Source organism: Scatophagus argus, chromosome 2 (assembly GCF_020382885.2).
Source record: "Scatophagus argus isolate fScaArg1 chromosome 2, fScaArg1.pri, whole genome shotgun sequence".
NCBI classification, from domain to species: domain Eukaryota; kingdom Metazoa; phylum Chordata; class Actinopteri; family Scatophagidae; genus Scatophagus; species Scatophagus argus.
Genome location: NC_058494.1, coordinates 1,693,294 through 1,707,810, shown reverse-complemented (window position 1 = coordinate 1,707,810; position 14,517 = coordinate 1,693,294). Strand labels below are relative to the sequence as shown.

At 41.5% G+C, this 14,517-nt stretch overlaps 1 protein-coding gene across 3 annotated transcripts; it reads left to right on the top strand.

The window, feature by feature from the left end:
- The first annotated feature begins 2,483 nt into the window (after positions 1-2,483).
- LOC124064956 (UPF0687 protein C20orf27 homolog) lies at positions 2,484-14,210 on the top strand. Of its 3 annotated transcripts, none has more exons than XM_046399906.1 (8): positions 2,484-2,859; positions 4,688-4,788; positions 6,182-6,244; positions 6,816-6,952; positions 8,673-8,826; positions 10,165-10,287; positions 12,716-12,802; positions 13,267-14,210. In XM_046399906.1, exons 3-8 carry the CDS (start codon positions 6,226-6,228, stop codon positions 13,284-13,286), a joined length of 540 nt encoding a protein of 179 aa, XP_046255862.1. In that variant the 5' UTR covers positions 2,484-2,859; positions 4,688-4,788; positions 6,182-6,225; the 3' UTR covers positions 13,287-14,210. The 3 variants fall into 3 exon arrangements, with proteins under 3 accessions (XP_046255862.1, XP_046255870.1, XP_046255853.1); XM_046399897.1 differs by having other exon boundaries at positions 2,486-2,859; positions 6,179-6,244; XM_046399914.1 differs by lacking the exon at positions 4,688-4,788 and having other exon boundaries at positions 2,485-2,859; positions 6,179-6,244.
- Positions 14,211-14,517: the final 307 nt, after the last annotated feature.

The window sequence follows — 14,517 nt, the reverse complement described above, 5'->3', positions numbered from 1 at the left end:
TGCATGAGCCTATCCCAGCTGACTACGGGCGAGAGGCGGGGTTCACCCTGGACTGGTCACCAGTCAATCACAGGGCCAACACACAAAGACAGACAACCACACACTCTCACACTCACACCTAGGGGCAATTTAGAGTAGCCAATTAACCTAATGTGCATGTTTTTGGTATTGTGGGAGGAAGCTGGAGAACCCGGAGAAAACCCAGAGAAAGCCCAGATCAGGATTTGAACCTGGGACCCTCCTGCTGTGAGGCGACACTGTTTACCACTGCACCACCGTGCTTCCCGTCAATAGTTATGAATATGTAGATTTGATGACATCAAAGATATTCTTAAGTAAAAATTAAAGATAATACATGTATCAGATCTCACTTTGATCTTCTTTAGTGGGGACACTGTTGATATTTTATATGTGTGGTCCATATTAAATTTTTACCAGTTTAGTTAATAAGGATCAGAGGACATGTGTAATCTTGGGGCAGTAATACAGAGCTACAATTTTTTAAAAAGTATAAAAGGTAAATTAAAAATAGAAGTTGTCTGATATCATCTTGTTCTGGGGGGATTCTTGGAATATATACTTTATTACAGACAGGGTAAGATTTTTTTGGACATGCACTGTATCAGTGATGAAAGTAGGCTGGTATGCTCTGGAACTGAAAAGATTCAGTGTTATTATGCAGGGGAAAGGGGTACAGGAGCTGTCTGCCAAAACCCACATGCAACAATTTGTCACTATTGCGTTTAGAAAAAGAAAGGACATCTGTCAACATTTTAGTGATGGAGGGAACCACACTGCTTTTGCAGAACTGTTTTGTTACAGCTAGCAAACTTCAGAACTGCTGCCTGTCTACACCCATTTTGTACATTTTGTTATGTTACAGTCTCATTCCAAAATAGATTAAATTCATTTTTTCCATCAAGATTCTACACGAAATACCCCATACTGACAAACGTAAAAAAAGTTTGCATGAATTTTTTTGGGCAAATTTATGGAAAATAAAAAAAAATATATAATATATATAAATACATGTACATAAGTATTCACACCCTCAAGTCTTTTTGAGTCTGATCCTATAAGCTTGGCACACTTATTTTTGGGCAGTTTCTCCCACTCTTCAATGCAGAACCTCTCAAGCTCCATCAGGTTGGATGGGAGCGTTGGTGCGTAGCCATTTTCAGATCTCTCTAGAGGTGCTCAGTAGGGTTCAATTCTGGGCTCTGACTGGGCCACTCAAGGACATGCACAGAGTTGTCCTGAAGCCAGTCCTTTGTGATGTTGGCTGTATGCTTAGGGTCGTTGTCCTGTTGGAAGATAAACCTTCGCCCCAGCCTGAGGTCCAGTGCACTCTGGATCAGGTTGTCAGCAAGAATGTCTCTGTACATTGCTGCAGTCATCTTTCCTTCGACCCTTACTAGTCTCCCAGTTCCTGCTTCCACAAAACATCCCCACAGCATGATGCTACCACCACCATGCTTCACAGTAGGAATGGTATTGGTCAGGTGATGAGCAGTGTCTGGTTTCCTCCAGACATGATGCTTGTCATTCATGCCAAAGAGTTCAATCTTTGTTTCATCAGACCAGAGAATTTTGTTTCTCGTGGTCTGAGAGTCCTTCAGGTGCCTTTTGGCAAACTCGGGCTTTCATATGCATTTTACTGAGGAGTGGCTTCCATCTGGCCACTCTACCATACAGGCCTGACTGGTGAAGTGCTGCAGAAATGGTTGTCCTTCTTGAAGGTTCTCCCCTCTCCACAGAGCAATGCTGGAGCTCTGTCAGAGTCACCATTGGGTTCTTGGTGACTAAGGCCCATCTACCCCGATCACTCAGTTTAGTTCAGAGTCTTGATGGTTCCAAACTTCTTCCTTCCGCTTATGGATTATTGAGGCCACTGTGCTCTTCAGAATCAGAATCAGAATTCCTTAATTTATCCCTGAGGGGAAATTCTTTGGGACCTTTAATGCAACAGAAATCTTTTTGTACCCTTTCCCAGATCTGTACCTCAACACAATCCTGTCTCAGAGGACTACAGATAATTCCTTTGGCTTCATGGCTTGGTTTGTGCTCTGACATGCACTGTCAACTGTGAGGGCTTACATAGACAGGTGTGTGCCTTTCCAAATCATGCCCAATCAACTGAATTTACCACAGGTGGACTCAACTGAAGTGGTAGAAACCTCTGAAGGATGATCAATGAAACAGGATGCATCTGAGCTCAATTTTGAGTGTCATGGCAAGAGGTGTGAATATTTATGTAAATTACATTTTTTGTTTTTCATTTTTAATACATTCTCAAAAATTCAAGCAAACTTGTTTCACTTTGTCATTATTAGGTATTTTGTGTGGAATTTTGAGGGAGAAATCTAATCTAATCCATTTTGGAATGAGACTGTAACATAACAAAATGTATGTATGCTTAAAATCAGAGAAAAAATCAGTCTTTTGTGTATGATATACTGTATATTATCTCACCATATTGTTCAAATCCCATCATCATCTCTCAATATTTCTGCCCTGTCATGTAACGCCGCCATTGGCTTTGGCTTTTACTTAAAACTGTCAACACAACTGCCTTTGCATTCCGTGATTATTTGCCGCAAAAAGCCAACGGACTATACAGACTTTAGCTGCTGGCTGCAGCGACACCCCACGCGCGTGTCCGCTCAGAATCGACACGCCCGCGCGCAGGAAACATGTTTGAGCCTCCTCTCTGCCTGTACGGCGCAGCAGCAGCATCTCGGAGGAGCCTCACAAGGACACAGATGCCAGCATTTCTGCTCAGATGCAGAACAACGACGTGTCATTATTGGAATGAATGTATAAAGACTCTGCAAGTGCACAGCACATCTGCACTAAGCGGTACGTAACCTATATGAACGATTTCACCGGGTAATTTGGGAGGAGTGGATAGAGGCAGGATGGTTGCCGCGGGATGCGAAATTGTTGGGCGTGATGGGTGTTTTGAAAGATCGAGACAGTGTCTTCATTTGTCCACGCCAGTGGCAAAATTAGACGTGTTCAAGAGTTCAACGAGACAGAAAGCAAAATATGTGCTTCCCTCCCACGAACCTGCATTAGAGAGGAAGGGATGCTCATTCATTTAAAGCAGGGGTGTTGCCTTTCTCTCTCATGTCAGTCCAAAATGTGTCTGAAAAAAATAACAAAAACTAAAACTTTCAAGAGAACATGTTCGCTTGCTTTCCATTCTGTATGACAGCTGTGCACACACTTTATGGTCGATATAATTTTACCTGCCAAATACTTACGCTGTAAGAGAATAAATCTAAATTAAACATTCTAACAGGCACTATGGGATTCTGTCCAGTGGCATATGTAAGTATAATTTGTCTATATTCACAAAACAAATGATGAATAGAGAGAAAGACAACAAAGTTCTAGTAGGTGTGGATATATCTGTATGAAGAGATGTGTTTACACTAATCAAAGCTTAGGGTTTCTCTTGTTTGGCATTCCCCCTCCATTCTTCTTTGTTCTTTGTCACTGACTCAGTTTATGATGGCACAAAGGCATAAATTGTTATCTGGAGGGAGAAGCACCATTATACACACACACACACACACACACTCACATATATAAACATGTTTATGGTATATAAACATGGTCAGTCGGGGGTTTTGTGGCACTGATGCAATGTGCAATGTGTCATCAAGTTCATCAAGGCTGGTGCATGGACTTCCATTAGTTTTTTCCCATAATATGTTATATTTAATGAACTTCCCCATGGGGATAAATAAGGGAATTCAGATTTCGATTCAGATTCTGATTTTCTTTTCTCTTTTGTCCATACACATAGTAAATACAGTAGATTTCTTGTTCGACATTTCTTGCATGTCACTAAGGTGGGTCTTCAGCTTCGTAAGAGCTGTTATCTTCCCTTTCCTATAAAAGCTACTCGTGTTGTCACAGCCTGTGAGAATGTGGCATGCAGGTAGACCGTCACAAAATTGAACTCCAGGTTTCTGTGAAATAGAATAGACGGGAATAAATAATTTCCTTGGACCATTTCCAGAGTTCATATGCAAAACAGGTACATCTGTGTTATTGCATTTCATAATTAGACAAGAATGTCTCTGTGCAAGTCACACCTGGTACAAAACGTTCCGTGGATGAGTGACAAGAATGTGCCTACGACACCTTGCACGATCACATTCCAACCAAAGCTGCCTTGAAGTAAATTAATACTTGTCTCGGTGTATCAAAATATTCCCTTTTTTTTCTCAGCTTGCGTCATTTCATAATGCAGCCTCTGACTGAGCACAAACTTGAGGTCCTGCCCACTCCAAACTTTGGATCAATCACAGCTTGCATTATAAGTCGTGGGGCAGTCGTGGATCAGTGGTTAGGGTGTCGGACCCGTAACCGGTGGATCGCTGGTTCGATTCCCCGTCCCGGTGTCCATGGCTGAGGTACCCTTGAGCAAGGTACCTAACCCCCACTGCTCCCCGGGCGCTGCACGCGGTCGCCCACTGCCCCGGGTTTGCTGTGTGTGTGTGCACGTCACTTGGGTGGGTTAAATGCAGAGAACAAATTTCGTTGGAGTGAGTTCCCTCCAATGACAAAATATGTCACTTTAATCTTTAATCTTTAAAATGACAGCAGAGTGTAACCTGAGAACATGTATGGCCCTGCAGTACTCAAGCTGCTTTGTGTGACTTCCCCCTTGCAGGAGTTCTACATATGCTGGTGTCATTCAGCCTGTCCCTGTGTTTTGTTCCTTGCCTTCATCTGCCTGTACAGCTCTCAACTGTTGTACGTGAGGACTTACAGGTATTGTACGAATGACAGTTCATACAGCTGATGCCACAGACAATATCTGTTAATTTAACAAATGCAAATTATTTATATAGTGCCAAATCACAACAAAAGTTGTTTTATTGTATTATTTTTTTCCCGATAGAGCATGTCTAGACCATACTCTTTAATATAGGGAGACCTAACATTGCCCCATGAGCAAGAAAAACTGCTTTTTAGAAGGAAGAAACCTTAGAGCAGACCCTGGCTGTAGGTGGGTGGTCATATGCCCGCCCATCTTTTCCTTGCCACTGTCGCCATATAAATAAATTGAATTGAACTGAAAAGGGTGATGTCTTTAGCCATTACAGGCCTGTAATAAGCCTGTCTAATCATTTTATTCAGCCTTACAACAGATTAGTTCAGCAGCTAACCCAGTAGCCCAAAGTACACAAATACTCCAAAATAGTGAGCAGTGCTGATCAAGTGCTGCAACTGCCGTTCAAAGGCTTAAGTAACATTAGCACTAGACAGGGGGTGGGACTTTTGTGATTAAATACTTGGAAATACTTGCTGGGTTTTCCTGTCTTACCAGCCCAAGCTCTATGTTGATCCTTGCCTTGTAAAATAAAACTTTGTGTTGCTGCACTGTCTGTTAGCTATGTTACACAGCTCTGTGTAGGCTATTTTCAACATTTACACAAAATTTATGAAAGAAGGCATCACAACTGTAAACAATCCTGATTTTACAAATTCAGTTAACAAATTATAGAAGTAAGTGAAAAAATATAGACTACAAAGAAGTAGCCTATATTGATAGCTTACTTCTTTGCCCCTGAAGAAAAAGTCCCCAGACTCCCAAAAGTTTGCACAAATTTGTGAGTTTTTGAGAAACGTAATGAGATGTTTGAAACATTGCTTAAAACAAATTCTTCATCATTTGGGTCCTCTTGTAAATTTGGCAAATGTTATCTGTTTGTGCGTTAAATATGTCCATTTGGCTCGGCCATGTATTTGGTGTTTGCATATACAGATTAGGGTTAGGGTTTGAGATCCAAACACAAGTCCTGAGAGACATGGAGAGACATTATAATATCAGATGTAAACTGTGTACTTAGACGTACTTAGAGCTGTTCACTCGGATCACCCTGTCAATGCCAGGTGTAAATGGGTTCTTAGTGGCTGTAAATGGCTTTTTAGTGTTGCTATTGAAGGAAGGCCAAGTGCTGTTCTTTTTTTGCCAATGTTTATCCTGGCTGCCTGAGAACTGGCCACCTACGGGTGACATTTATGTGTCACCATCTTTTTCTTTTTATGTATAATAGACTAGTAAGCAGAATTTATGGCGGAGAAAGACATGAAATGGTTGATGTAATGCTGTAACACAGTACTGTCTCCCTCTGTTTCCCTCATTGTCTGTCCTCAGAAGGTCAGTGATGACATCTGCACTTCCCAGTTCCTAACCACATTACCATGGCAACGGGAAGAAAAGGTAAGTTTGACACTGTCCATGTTCATATGTGCCTGTGTGTGTGAGTGCTAGTGCTGATGAGCAGAAGTTTGACCTTCATATGGTTACGTAAGGCTGCAACCACCAGGGCACAGTGGGACCCTTACTGCAAGCTGATGCTGTTAGAACATTGTATCCAGGAGTACTTTGGAAACAGGGGGAATCCCAAAAGCAGAAGAGTTGTATATTGCAGAGAAGAGTGAAATTTTCTAGGCTAAATTTTCAATCATGTTCTGAAATTTGGGTGTGACCTTAGGGCATAACAAATGTGGTTTGTAATGTCTAACTGATCTACCTTCACTGCAGTGCTCAGAACACTTTGATGGCAGCGCTGTCTCTGAGCAGTAATCTATCACTTCTGCACAGACGCATCTGTGCACGGCCTGTTTCTGTATTTAGTAAAGCAGTAGTAAAGCATTGGTTTGTAGTTTGATTGTTATTGACTAGTTACGGTGGTGTTGTCCAAGCAGGAAAGGGCATGCTGACTCACATTGAAGTGTTCCTGCCTTTACTGCTAGATGCTTTAAAACCGATATTTTCTTTCTGTCACCAGGCTCCACCTCCAAGGCAGGTGGAGTGCGTTTCCCTGATGATGACGAGCCTCCAGGCTCTCCAACACGGAGAGATGACCAGTCAAACCTGTCTACTCTCATTGCTGTCCTAGAGAAGGACGGCAGCTACTTGGTCAAGGTGTGTGTGCATGTAGAAACAAAGGAGCTGTTTGATTTGCATATGAATTAATTTGTACAAGCCATTCACCTAATGATAGGTCAGAGGGGGTCCCCAAAATGATCAGGGTTTCTCCAGGAGTATTCACAACAGATCTCAGAAGTCTGACCACTATGTGTTAAAATATACCAAAGTAGTGGACAAATAATGTGGCCAATATCAGCCGGTTAAAGTAGCTGTATTCTGCATTTACATAATAACAGTGATTCAACTGACAATGTGAGAAGTGATGAGAGCTATCAGCTAAATGTGCAGTTCACAGAGCTTTGTCATAAGTTTCAGCTCATTGTTTAGCTGTCTGGCCCAAACCTTACTGTTCTGGTTCACTCTCACTGCTCACATTGTGTTGTAATGAACTGAATTGAATTGATAGGATAGTGGTTTTCAACAGAATATGAAAAATACATGAATGATGATGTGAGGGTCGAAGGTCAGAGGATGTTGCTGTGATGTTATATAAAGCCTTTGAGACAAACTGCTTGTAAAAATGGGCTATACAAATAAAGTTGTCTTGTCTTGACTTAACAGTCCCTTTATTTCTCCAATCTTTTGTCTACTTAATTCATTAAAGCTATTTGATTTTTACAAAAGTACTTACGCCCAGGCCTCTCCGTCTGTTGTCGCTGTCTTATTTGTTATATTATTTTTATGTTAAATTAATTTTTTGGCTATACAACATTGGACTGCAAGACGGACACAGTGACAGCCCATTAGAGAGTCCAAACAATAGTTTGGCCTACAGTTGCAATCAGAAATATTCAACCATCTCACCTCAGAAGACATTGTAGTGATGTTGATGAAAGATAGTGACAATAAATGACAGAAAAACCTCATTAAACAACAAAAAATATTCCCTGATACATATCTGAGTTATTTTGATAACAAGAGTTGACTTAACTTTGAAGTTCAAATGAAAAATGTAACTCTTAACATGTGCATGTGCAGTATTATTCAGCCCCCAGCCTCAGTACTTTGTTTAGCATCTTTTAGCTTGTATAACTTCAACAAACGTTTTTGGTAAGTGCTGACTTACCAAAGTCTGAAAAATTGGAAACTTTGATCATTCTTCACATGCAAAAGCCTCTAGCTCAGTGATGCTTGATGGCTTCTGTGCTACAACTGCCTTCTTTAAATCCCCCCTTCTTTAAATTTCAGTTGGGTTTGAATCTGACTAAGCATGCCACTCCAGGATGTTTCAGGATCTTTTTCTCAACTAAGCAAAACAGCCCCACATCATCAGTTACCCACCTCCAGTATTCTATTCCAGTATATATTCCAGACATAACGCTGGTCGTATGTCCGAACAGTTCCAGTTTGATTTCATCATAGAACATAACTGTCTCCCAAAACTCTGTAGTCTTACCCAAATTCCTCCTTGCATATTCTAGTCGACTTTTGATGTTCCTTGTGGTCAAGAATGAAGTGTGTCTTGGAGTCCGGCCATGAAGTCCTTGTTTATTCAATGCACTGAAGCACTTGTACCAGCCTTCATCATGTCATCCTATAGGTGTCTTGAAGTCACACGGGGTTTTTCATAGTTGTCCTGACGAAGTTGCTAAGGGCCCTTGATGAAATTTTGGGCTTTCTTCCATGGCCAGGCAGGTTTGCAGCTGTTCCATAAGTTTTAAGCTTCCCACTTTCTCCGTTTCTCTTTTTTCTGCTCTGTCATTCATGTCACAAGGCTGGTTTCCTGAAGAGCCACCACTGTTATGAGATTATCTTCACTGTCCCGGATGTCCCCACATTAGGCAAAGAGCTGTCCTGTCTTCCTTCTTCCTCTCCAACTCAGAGGTCCTCCAGCCTCCGGGTCCATCACATCAGCTCCACAACGGAGGGTAAGTTCAGACCATACAAACAAACTTATTCATCTCCCGCCTTACTTTATTCCTATAAAAAAGTAGCAGTCAGAAGTTAGATTTGACAACTGTCTGATCATTGTTGTGTTTGACAACTCATTGTTCAGTCTGTGTTTAGTTCTACTTTCTTTAGTTTAGAATTATGTGAATAATGACATCTATAAATAATGACAGCCATGCACAGAGGGCAGCTTTGCATCAGTAGGTGTGTCAGCTCAAGTAAAGAGAGAGAGAGAGAGAGAATGTGCTGGTGATTAGGGAGATCAGCGGGCAGGTGCACATCTTTTGTAGAGCCATTGCTCCTTTGCATCTAGAGGAGCCAGTTGTGGTGGTTCGGGCATTTGGTTAGGATGCCTTTTGAATGTCTCCCTGGGGAGTTGTTTTGGGCATGTCCATCCGGGAGGAGACCCTGGGGCAGACCCGGGACACGATGGAGGGATTATATCTCTTGACTGGCCTGGGAATACCTTGGTATCCACCCAGATGAGCTGGTGGAAGTGGCTGAGGAGAGGACAGTCTGACAGACAGCTTCCCTGCTGAGGCTGATGACCCGGATTCGGATAAGCAGAGGAAGACAAGAGACGAGACGAGACAATTGTTTTCTACATAATATCATCAGATTCTTAAGATTGTTTTCCAAGGTGATTGGAAATACCTGGATAACTGATATAACAAATGCTTGTCCGTTTGTTTAAGGTTATCAACCCGCTCACACTCAAATAAAGAAAGAAAACGAGTGGAGTTGCTCGGCTCTGTTGTCACCTGTGCCAGGTCGAGTTCAGGCAGACACTGAGGCTATCAAACCCAAAGAACACTCATAGGTGATGTGATTGTTTGTTGGGGTCTAACCTGTGGTGTGAACACACAGCCATGAAACCGTAATAAAACCGTTGTTACAAACCCCACATAAGCACTTAGACACACGAAATGTCAAAGGTTTATTAAAATCATAAGGTATCACCCTCTGGGGGCCAGAGAAAACAGACCCTGAATTATAGAAGCGAGTGGAACAGGAGATTACGTAGAGGTGAGGGGGGACTCTCTCCCTAAACCCTGCAGACCAAATACCTGTCCTGCATCCCTTAGTCTGACAGGTCAGAGCTGTTTTGGCAGCACAAAAGGGACCTACAAAATATTAAGCCGGTGGTGTTAACTGGTGTGCATGTTGAATACATTCTGCGATTATCTGTCTTGTTTTTGTTGTGAAAATATGACTTTACCTCACATTACGCCTTTGGCTGAATGGTGGAGCATTGTGCCACCAATAGCAAATGTACATGTAGAAACTGCTGAACCCTCTCCCTCTCCCCTTTTTAGGAGTTAAAGTAACGTGTGAGTACAAGACTCACCAGGAGGGGGTACTGCAGGAGCAGATCACTCTGGTAACGAGAGGGAGAAAGGATAGCAGTCTGAAGATAAGACTCCAGGCCAAGGTCATTGGTATGTGCTAACACACACACACACACACACACACACACACACACACACATACAAACACACACAAAGTGGTGTTTCCATCACTTTTGGGGACAGACTTACATTCATTTTCTGGAGGCTTAACCACCACCTAACCATAACAGTAAACATGACTTGCCTAATCCTAAGAATAGAATAGAATAATCGTTATTGTCAGCGAAACTGAATGCAATCCTCAGCTCTATAAAAAGCATTAATAAGATTAGATTAGATAAGAATAGATTTTTAGATCAGATAAGAATAGATTTTTACGGGCTGACTGCCCGGTGATGCGAAGAGGAGGCTAGTTTTAAACATAACTTTTAACAGTCATTTTGCGTGTCATGCACATACCGTCATCATGGAAAATACTCGAAAAAATGCATATGATGCAGCTTTTCAGTTAAAAGCAATCGAATTGGCTGTTCAAGAAGGAAATAGAGCTGCTGCACGTAAGCTTGGCGTAAATGAATCAATGGTGAGACGTTGGAGACGGCAGCGTGAAGAACTGACACAATGCAAAAAGACGACAAAAGCTTTCAGAGGTAATAAAAACAGATGGCCCAGACTTGAAAACATATGTCATGTTACAATGTGGACACCTGCGGCTTATAGTCAAGTGCGGCCTTTATATGTACAAATATTTTTTTTTTTTTTAAATTCGGTGGGTTCGGCTTATACTCAGGTGCGTTGTATAGTCCAGAAAATACGGTAATTCAAAGCGGGTTGTGAGTATGTAATGCCACTGCCAGTTTAACTTCACTAGTGCAGAGCAAAATGCTTCCCCAAAGATACACTATATAGACAAAAGTATTGGGATAGGGCTGTTTTTCAGGGTTTGGGCTATCCCCTTTAAATCCAGGGAAGGGAAATCTTAATGCATCAGCATACCAAGACATTGTGGCAATGGCTACACTTCCAACTTTGTGGCAACAGTTTGGGGAAGGACATTTTCAAAGCAAAGTCCATAAAGACATGGTTGGATGAGTCTGGTGTGGAAGAACTTGACTGCCCTGCAGAGAGCCCTGACCTCAACCCCATCGAACACAAAACTTCCCACACACAAAACGCGATCTTGTGGGAAGCTTTCCCAGAAGAGCGGAAGCTGTAATAGATGCAAAGCTGTCTATGTATTTTGAGTGTAATGATGAAAGTCCCTGTTGGTGTAACAGTCAGGCGTCCCAATTCTTTTGTCTATATAATGTACATTTAATGTGATTTATTTTCTTTCTGTTTCTGTAGCTGTTTCAGCACTACCCAAATTCATGCAGTTATGCAGTTAGATTTGATGGAAAAGGCTGTGCTGTTTGAGGGAGCTCTCAAAGAATCAAAGCAGCCTTGAGATTCCCGTTAAGAGAGCCAATCTGTCCCACTAAACACAGGTTTGAACATGAAAACTCGAACATAAGGAGGACGCTTGAGTGGTGGATGAAGCAGCGCAATAGACCTTATACACAGAAGACATTTTGACACTAAAATCCACAGGTGTAAATAATAAAATGATGGCTGAATTCCATGTAGCCGCTTCTGTATCAGGATCTTGGTGTTGTGTATGCTGACTCACTGTCACATTGTCATTGGTATTCAAACAACTGGACATAGGAGAGCCATTTCATTTTCTATGTTATGTTTTAATCAGACACTTGCTCCCTTCCTCATAGAAATGAATGGGGCGTGAAATCCGTTGTGACCACACTCTGAGCCAGTGAAGCACGAATTAACCTGTGCCCCATTTAGTTGAAATTACAGCACTTGTCCGTCACTTTCATTGTGAGCACGCCACTGAAAACCTGACCAGAATTCGTAGGTAGTATGGAGACTGTAAATAACTTTAAATAGTATAAGAGTTCCAGGAGGACCTCAGAAAACTGAAGCAAATGTGAAGTTCTTTGAAAAACATAGAACAGAGAAATTAAATTTAACTAACAGTGGTATTCAAAGGTCACAGTTTTATTGACGTGTGTCACGGCATGACTTATATTGATTCCTGTTATTGCTAAGGTATTCTTTTACACTAACTGGTTTTAGGTTAGTTGTTGTTGTTTTATTTCGACAGTGTCACCTTTCTATGTCATGTTTTGTTTTACACTTCTTGTCACTTTGTCGCTGTGATTATATCATATAACAAACAAGAGTCACTTAGGAACCAACTTAACGAAACCCATAAACGAAGCAGAAAATAATGAAATGCAGCCCGCCTTTTTCTTTGTTAAATGTCAATGATATAAGTACATAATGCAGTCAACAATGTCCTGATACAGAAGATAACAGACAGAGACTGTATTACAGAGTCTGATGCCTAACACATACAATACCAGGAGTAAAATGATTAACCCACAGTGTTTTTCTCTCTTTATTTGTCTGCATCTCTGCATCCACTTTTCCCCCCAAACCTTTCTCTTCCTCTGTCCAGACCCACATCACGGGACTCCCATGTTGCTGGAGGGGGTGAAGTGTTTGGGTGCTAAGAAGGATGCCCGCTCAAAGCACAGCAGTGACCGTAAGAGGATATGATTAAAAAGAAAAAAGAGAGAGAGCTACACATATAATGTGTGTGTATACCTTTTAGGGATGGGTTATTATCGGCTAAATTATTAAAACAAAATATCAGTCACATAACTGCAGTTTAAGTGGATGCATTTTTCAAGGTAATCACCAATGCTGGGTCATATAAAAAATATTTTGAATGATTATGACCACCAGCCTTCAGCTTTGGGCACTGGCAACTGTTGTCCAATTTAGATAGCCATGAAGCCTCTGTTGTTGGAGGTACAATGAACCAGCGACTCAACACTAGCCTAGCCAGCTCTCTCTGTAACACACACACATCAATCCACTGCCTGGAAAAATAAGTCATGATCAATACCACGTATATATATTAATAGACTGTAAAGTCATTGCATGCAGATCATCAATCATTTTTACAGTACACCCAAGTAAAACTCATACTAACCCTGTGTTCAGGGGTGTCATCTGCCATCTGACATGAGGGACAAATCCTGGTGGACCGTCAACGAATCCTTGAAGTTTTTACTGGCTACTTGGCCCTGTTTGTGTGCCTGTCATGTGGTTTGTACCAGCAGGGCTTCTCTCTCATCTCTGCAGTTAAGTCCAGGGGCCTCATTTCTAAAAATGTTCTTAGATTCACACCGATCAGCCACAACATTAACACCACTGACAGGTGAAGTGAATAACATTAGTCATGCGTTTACAATGCAGTGTTCTGTAGGGAAAGCAATGGCAACTGCTCTTTCCATCAGCAGCAGCCTCCCCTCAGCTGAGCAGTGTACCCCGTCACATTTCGAAAACAGCTCAGGAATTATTCAAGGACCACAGCTGACTCCCCAGAGCCCAGCCTATTTGAGAACCTGTGGGTTGTGGGAATAAGCCAAACCACCAATCCACCAACCAACCAAAGCACAGGACCCAAAGGATCCAACATTCTGATGAGAGGGACCACAAAATAACGCCAAAGGTCCCGTGTCCCTTCCACTGACAGGTCAGAGCTTCTTTGGTGGTACAAGGGGGACCTATAAAATATTGAACAGTTTTAAAGTTGTGGCTAATTGGTGTGCAGTTGAACTTTGGACAATTTCTGACAGCTTGCTTATGTTCAATTTCTAAAAAATTCTAAGCATAAAATACACTTGCTTAAGGAGGTTCTAATAATTTCTTTTGTAACTTGTTCACCTGTGATCTATAAATCTCAACATAACTCAAATTGGACATTACCTGCCTTATACTTTAGTAGTCCTTAGTATACTATCAGCATGTGAAGGGATCTGATTCTGAACTGAACTAGTGATGATGGTTAAGCTGGGGTCACTGGTGCTGTTTGCAACAAGGGCCACCTGTGACTGCTCAGCAGCTTGCTGAACATCCATGTGTCTGCCGTCACACATCATGCTGTCACTTAACAGATTACATAAAGGATGTGTTTTACTTCTGAATTTCTGAGCAAATGAAAAAACAAGCATTTCCCTTTTAACTAGACTGTGTGAGACATTAGAATAATAATAATAATAAATAAATAATAGCATGATACTATTAAAATGTGTTTACAACACAACATGCTTTCTGATGCGTTATATATTTTATGTCATAAACATACATAGATGTTACTTACACGCCTTTTATGTGTGCTCTTGACTAGTTATAAACCACAAGCTGACTATATTCCATATTCACCTGTACACACCTTAACAATCAACTCTG